Genomic DNA, 7,887 nt, shown 5'->3' on the forward strand with positions numbered 1-7,887 from the left:
GAGGCCTTCCCTGGACGTGCGACTGCCTTTCGTCATGTATCCTTGGTCTGGACCTTCACTTCCTCAGGATGGGAACAGAAAGTCACTTGGTGCTTTGGCTTCTTTACAACATCTTTCCCCTTTTTCTTTATCTCATTCTGAAACATTAAGCCTCCTTGTAAGGAGGCTCGTCCTTGGAAATGACACAATTTGCTTCTGCTCTTTCTCCAGACTAAGCAAATACAAAAACATAAAACAGGCCCTGGCTGGTTGGCTCAGTGGTAGAGCGTCAGCCCGGCATGCAGGAGTCCCAGGTTTGATTCCCAACCAGGGCACACAGGAGAAGCACCCATCTGCTTCTCCACTCCTCCCCCTCTCCTTCCTCTCTGTCTCTCTCTTCCCCTCCCACAATCAAGGCTCCATTGAAGAAAAGTTAGCCCAGGAGCTGAGGATGGCTCTGTGGCCTCTGCCTCAGGTGCTAGAATGGCTCTGGATGCAACAGAGCAACAGCCCAGATGGGCAGAGCATCGCCCCCTGGAGGGCATGCCAGGTGAATCCGGGTCGGGCGCATGCAGGAATCTATCTGACTGCCTCCCCGTTTCCAACTTCAGAAAAATACAAACAAACAAACAAATAAAACAGCAATGACAATTAATGCACTTATTGTAGAAGCTTTTGATAACTTTAAATGTTTAACAGGGTTTAGTTAAAAAAATCCATTAGCAATATTACTTAATAAAAGTGTACTAGAAAGCAATTTTAATTTTTCTCTAAAAGTGTCATATATATCTTTTTTAGAGTTTCATCTATTAAATACATTTCAGGCGACTTTTGCCATTGTCTATGCATCTAAACAGGGATCCAGACTTCTGTGCTAGCTTTAAATATATACACAGAATCACAGATTGATTATAATTAATAAAGGAACTGATACATGTATAAAAAGATCAATTCACACAGGTAATGAGATAAAATGATTCATTCCAGAACACAGGACCAATCATGAACATATAAGGTAGGCGAATATAAGTCTGAAAGGTCTGCCCTTGGATATATATAGAATAAGGCGATGTGACCCATTCTATGTAGTAATGAATCCTGTGATTTTATATTTAAGCAATGATCTCCTGCACCTATAAAAAAGGGTAATCCACCTGATCCCACAGTATAATTTGATATAACCTGTCTTTCTTCTTCAGGCCTTAAGGGTCCACACCTGTCAAGTGGTCCTGGAAGCCACACAGAATTATTAACATAAACAGAAAAAGGGAGTGTTTTTCCAATTATCAGGTCTATTTAAAGGAAATTAAGAATATAAATTTAGTAAGAATAGCTAGTTCCTCTTACTGTTATGGGCACAACAGCCAACATTGCCAGAAACAGAGTCAGGGATGTTTTTGGAGTCTTAGTCCCAATCAAAACATTTTCTGCCTCCTAGGAAAGTGTCTTCAGTTGCCCCCATGTAGGCAGTTCAGCTTCTTGTGTTGCCATTGTCTTCATCTTCACTTCTCTGATAACCTTTGGCTCTAGGCTTAGTCTCTCCAATTCCTCTAATCTCAGAGAGTAATCCAAATCACAATGAAGAAATTTACTATGCTTATTTATAGTAAGCACTAAATAAATCAAAATAAAGTAATGAGGCCATCAAGTAGGAGGTTAAGGGAGGTGGTAGAGAGAGTTTCCTCAGGACTCAGAAAAAGGATTTTTAATAAAAATTGTGCATACACAAGAAAATGAATGTAGGTGTGTGTGTGTGTGTGTGTGTGTGTGTGTGTGTGTGTGTGTGTGTGTGTGTGTGTGTGTTGTATGAGACACATACAGACTGACTTGGGAGTGATGAGGTGAATGTAAGATCTGGGAATGGGCTATGACATTGGGGAGAACTCAAAAGGTTGGCTGCTCAGGACCTCATCGGGACTTAATTACTCAAAGTCCATGTTCAAAGGATCTTCCTCAGCACAGTATTAAATATAAAAATAAATTATGAAATACTATGCATCATAAAAAAAAAGATCTCCCTCAGCACAAACTGAAAGAGCTAGACTCAGGGCAAAAAGAAAAGGAATATCCAATGTGGCAGAATTCCATGCTTAGGCTTATTGTAAACTGTTCTTTGCAATTTGCTCATTGCACTGATTCCTTCTCAATGTGCGACTTACAAAGTGGTCTAGTAAGGTTGCTTAAGGCTCTAGCAGGGGCAGGCTGAATAATTTGCAAATACTTGATGATTAGTGACTTTTGTCTTTCCTCAATAGTCAAATTCTTTTTATGTGTGTATTTTATACAATGGAATACTACTCAGCCGTAAAAATGAAGACAATCTTACCCTTAAGACAGCATGGATGAACCTGGACAGCATGAATAATACTGAATTCTGGGTTGTGGTGATCAGGGAAGTATCACTTGGGGAAATACTGCTTTCTCCTGTTAACCACTAACCTTATTTCAGGCTGAGTTAAAACTGATTGAAGATTATTAACACACCCACACATACACACACAGAAACTTTCAGGGGTGATGAATATGTTTAATACGCAGACTATGGAGTTATGTATATGTCCAAACAAATCAAATCGTAAACACTAAACATGTTCAGTGTTTGTACATCAATTTCACCTCAATAAACCTATCAAAGACCTGATTGAGATTTATCCACCACTGTTTCAGTAAATTTATAAAACTTGTAAGGGCTGCACATTTCTTTTGATCTTTGTCCGGCTTTGTGGCCCCCAGGGACCCGATCTCACCCAACGTCTTCAAGCTCTCTCAGCAGTCCTCTTGGTGGCTGTTCCTGCACAGCTGTCCTGTCCCTCCTTCTCTTCCTGTTCCTGTTCTATGCCTTTGCATTTCTCTTGTTTTTAAAAAAATTTTATTTAAAAAATTAATTTTAACAGGGTGACTTTAATCAAAAGGAATACATAGGTTTTAGGTAAATATTTTCACATCATTTGAACTGCTGATTATGTTGTATACACATCACCCTAAGTCAAATCATTTCTCATCACCTTATATATGTCCCTCTTTATACACTTTGGATCTTATATTTAGGTCTTTGATCTATATTGAATTAATTTTTGTGCAGGGGAAAAAACTGTAGTCAAGTTTCATTCTTTTGCATGTGGCTTTTCAATTTCCCCAGCACCATTTATTGAAGGGGCTTTCTTGTCTCCATTGTGTGTTTTCGATTTTTTTGTCAAATATGATTTGTCCATATAAATGTGGTTTTATTTCTGGGCTCTTGATTCTGTTCCAATGGTCTGTATATTTGTTTTTCTGCCAATATCATAGTGATTTGATTATCGTGGCTCTATAGTATAATTTGAAGTCAGGCAGTGTGATACCTCTGGCTTCATTCTTTTTCCTCAGAATTTTTTGGCTATTTGGGGTTTTTTATGGTTCTATACAAACCTTGTGACTTTTTGTTCTATTTCTTTACAAAATGACATTGGGATTTTGATAAGGATTGCACTTAATTTATATATTGCTAAGCTGATTAACATTGCTTTTTCTCTTCTGAGCTCTACTGAGGCCACAGACATGACTGGCCTTGGTCCTTGGTAGCTCCCTGAGTGTGAACTGGCTTCTACAGTTAGACTTGGACTATTTCATGGCCAAAACTATCACTTTCTCTTTTTGTCTTACCCAGGCAGTTTGTGATACTCTTTCTTAAATTGCAATTTCTTAAATTTTCAATCATCTTTGAAAAATTCTCCCTTCCCTCTGTCCTGATATTTGTGGATATGTTTTCAGCTGATCAGCCCAGTGTAATATAAAATAAGCAATGTGTAACTGTTGAATGTTTATCATGTGCCAGACATTATGCTTGACATACATTGTTATCACTCATCATAATAGCACAATAAAAACAAAATTCATTTATTTATTAATACATCAGAAAGTATGATATATACCAGTATGGTCTATAGAACTTTTCTATAATATTTATTAAGAGTATATTAGCATACATACAAAAGACCTAAGATGCTTAATCTGATCAAGTTTAGAATGCTAATAAATACATCAATCAAGAAGTAAATATAGCCCTGGCCGGTTGGCTCAGCGGTAGAGCGTCGGCCTAGCGTGCGGAGGACCCGGGTTCGATTCCCGGCCAGGGCACACAGGAGAAGCGCCCATTTGCTTCTCCACCCCTCCGCCGCACTTTCCTCTCTGTCTCTCTCTTCCCCTCCCGCAGCCAAGGCTCCATTGGAGCAAAGATGGCCCGGGCGCTGGGGATGGCTCTGTGGCCTCTGCCCCAGGCGCTAGAGTGGCTCTGGTCGCAATATGGCGACGCCCAGGATGGGCAGAGCATCGCCCCCTGGTGGGCAGAGCGTCGCCCCATGGTGGGCGTGCCCGGTGGATCCCGGTCGGGCGCATGCGGGAGTCTGTCTGACTGTCTCTCCCCGTTTCCAGCTTCAGAAAAATGAAAAAAAAAAAAAAAAAAAGAAGTAAATATATAAACAATATAAATGATTTTAGAACATGCAAATATAATAAATATAGCATAAGTTTCATCAATTAAATATTTTTTAATTAAATACTATCAACTACCACTAATTTTTATTAAGTGCTTGATTTATGTCAGGAACAATAATGCACAATGATACTAAGGTTGGGGTTGATTAAGTGGTGTGCCCTAATTTATGCAGCTGTTAGTAAAACAGAAAGTCAAAATTTAAATTCAAGTCTATTTGGATCCACACATCACATTTCTTTTCATCAAAAAGCTCTGGATAATATATGAGATATTGTCCATACAAATACCTAAACTTAGGGTTATTTGGGGGCCATTGGGAGCAGTTTCTGTGGACTAATTTGTGTATTTTAGAACTGAGTTTAATAAAGCAATAAAGAATTATTTTTTTTTATTTTTATTTTTTTTTGTATTTTTCTGAAGCTGGAAACAGGGAGAGACAGTCAGACAGACTCCCGCATGCGCCCAACCAGGATCCACCCGGCACGCCCACCAGGGGCGACGCTCTGCCCACCAGGGGGCGATGCTCTGCCCCTCCGGGGCGTCGCTCTGCCGCGACCAGAGCCACTCTAGAGCCTGGGGCAGAGGCCAAGGAGCCATCCCCAGCGCCAGGGCCATCTTTGTTCGAACGGAGCCTCGGCTGCTGGAGGGGAAGAGAGAGACAGAGAGGAAGGAGGGGGGGGAGGTGGAGAAGCAAATGGGCGCTTCTCCTATGTGCCCTGGCCGGGAACTGAACCCTGGTCCCCCGCACGCCAGGCCGACGCTCTACCGCTGAGCGAACCGGCCAGGAAAGAATTATTTTGAACAGTACCTGGCCTCGGAGCAATCTTCTTTAAATCTTAAATAAGAAATTACTTTATGGCTAAAAAGAAAGGTATTTCAAAATGGAAGTCTAGAGAGGTAGAGAAAATAGAGTTTTAAAGAGCACTATTCATATCACAAGCACTGTCTAAATATTTTAAAATGTGTTATATCTTTATCATACTAATCCTGTGAAGTGATATAATATACAACAGCCTTAAGTAAGTTGTACTTTGGCTAATAATATTTAAAAAGATTACATAACTTTTTCATATTTATTTTATTGAGCATGTTAAATGTTAAGGACATTTTTAAATGTATTTATTCCTCACTACAACATTAAGAGTTATATATTGTCATTATCCTTCATTTAACAGTTTGTCAAACTGAGGCATAGAAAGATTTAACAAAATGCTCAAGGCCACAAAACTAGGGAGTGAAGGAACCAGGATTCAAATCCAGGCACTTTGATTTGAGATCCTGTGTGCTTAATCACTCAAACTATTGGATCTCAATTCAATTTACCTCAAATATTTTTTTTTCTATTTGAACTGAGAGTAGACAATTTTTACCATGAAACTGAGACTCCTTTCAGAACAGTAACTGGCTCACTATTTTGTAAATCATAGATATTTCTGAGACAAAATTAAAAATATTTTTACCTTTCTGGGCTATTCAGAGCTGCTCAAAGAGCCTCAGGATAAAAAGACATTTCAATGTAATTACAGATATCTCCAACTCTTCTGGCCTTTTCAGAGTTTGCACCCATATAAACACAGTCCTCTCATATCATAGGTTTCTGCCAATGTACATGTATCGAGACAGCTACCATACAATTTTACTCTTCTCATTTCCAACCTTTTCTCAGAGTTCATATTGAAATTTTCAAATGAAACAGTCTTATAAGTCGACTCTGAATATCCTTAGTCCTAGCCCCATAGATGAGTGGGTTGAGCACAGGAGGCACCAGCACATAGAGATTAGCCAGAAAGATGTGCACATGCTTGGGGACTCGGTGTTGGCCAAAACGGTGCGTGAGGAAGGAGAAGAAGGCAGGAATGTAGAAGACCAGGATGACACCAAGGTGAGAGCCACAAGTGCTCAGTGCCTTGTGCTGGGCATTGTGGGATGGAAGACGAAAGACAGCACGGAGAATAAAACCATAGGAGATAGTAATGAGAATAGAGTCCAGACCCACGGCCAGTAAGGCCACAGTCAGCCCATAGACAACATTGACAGTGATGTTTGCACAGGCCAGTCGAGCAATGCCCATGTGCTCACAGTATGTGTGTGCCATGACATGGTGCTGACAGTAGGACAATCTCCTCAATAAAAAGATGAAAGGGGAGACAATGGCCACACTGCGGAATATCCCAGCAAGGCCAATCTTACCTATGATTGTATGGTTGAGGATGATTGTGTATCTGAGTGGGTTGCAGATAGCCACATATCGATCAAAGGCCATGGCAAGAAGAATTGAGGACTCCAGAGCATAGATAGAATGGACACAAAACATCTGGGCAAGGCAGCCACCAAAGGAAATCTCTCCAGCATGAAACCACAAGATGGCCAGCATTTTGGGGACAGTGGTAGAGCTGAGAGCCAAGTCAGTGAGTGAGAGAAGGCAAAGGAACATGTACATGGGTGCATGAAATACGTTGTCCATGACAATGACAAAGATGAGGGTAGCATTCCCAGCCAGTGCTACCAGATACATGGCACAAAAGGGGATGGCAATCCAGGTGTGTGCCCACTCCAGTCCTGGGATCCCCGTCAGGAAGAGAGTCGATGGGAGCCTGTCATCACTAATGTTGGAAGTTGACATTCTGTCTGGCAAATAAAAGACTCTATCCAAAGAAAGATAGTACACCTGTCCTGTAACATTAAGTATTTGGTTTATTCACATAAAATGATGATCTATCAACAATCTATTTTAGACTAAGAGAAATATTTATCATTAATGTGTTTAAGAATCTTAAAAGATACTATTACATATAATCCATTTTTATCATTTTTCCCTTTCTATATTCAAAATTCATGTTTTGCGTTTTATGTTCAAAGCACCAAGCTAAGAATTTAAGGATTTTTCTTTCTAGATGAGAACAATACTTACAGATTCATCTCCCACTACATCCTGCACATCATTCACTCTCTTTTGTTTACATATAGAAAACTTTCTAGCCTCTTAGTTTATGATCTTCCCTTTGCTCAAGGAGCCCCTTTACTTTTGGGTTTTTTTTTAACCTCTTTAGTTTTTACATATAAGTAAAACTATATGTTTAACATCTGGGAGGCCTTTGCCTCTCAGAAGCGTCCCCTCTACTCTAGACTTTAGTCATCTTTTATATTTTTTATTCATCCATTACTTTTTAAAAGTCTATTGAACTAAGAACTATATCTTTGCATAATTGCAACTTTTGCACAACACAGCTATCTCTGTACCTAAAAATTTTTCTCAGTATTCACTGTAAGATTCAATTCTGATTGAATCTTGCCTTGTATTGGCGCCTTGCCTTCATGTCATAATGATTTACTGACTTATTCAGTGTCTTATACCATATCTACCCAGATATACACCAAATGTCTTAATTTTCTATGTCACCGTTAGTGTCTACAAAGAATATACTAGGCTACCT

The 7,887-nt window shown here is 39.7% G+C and overlaps 1 protein-coding gene across 1 annotated transcript; it reads right to left on the reverse strand.

The window, feature by feature from the left end:
- Positions 1-6,122: 6,122 nt before the first annotated feature.
- LOC136388817 (olfactory receptor 52D1-like) lies at positions 6,123-7,135 on the reverse strand. The gene is given in 2 exon segments (XM_066360623.1): positions 6,123-7,097; positions 7,100-7,135. Coding segments are annotated over 2 exon segments (1,011 nt in total).
- Between the last annotated feature and the right edge of the window lie 752 nt (positions 7,136-7,887).

Source organism: Saccopteryx leptura, chromosome 1, assembly GCF_036850995.1.
Source record: "Saccopteryx leptura isolate mSacLep1 chromosome 1, mSacLep1_pri_phased_curated, whole genome shotgun sequence".
Classification (NCBI taxonomy): Eukaryota; Metazoa; Chordata; class Mammalia; order Chiroptera; family Emballonuridae; genus Saccopteryx; species Saccopteryx leptura.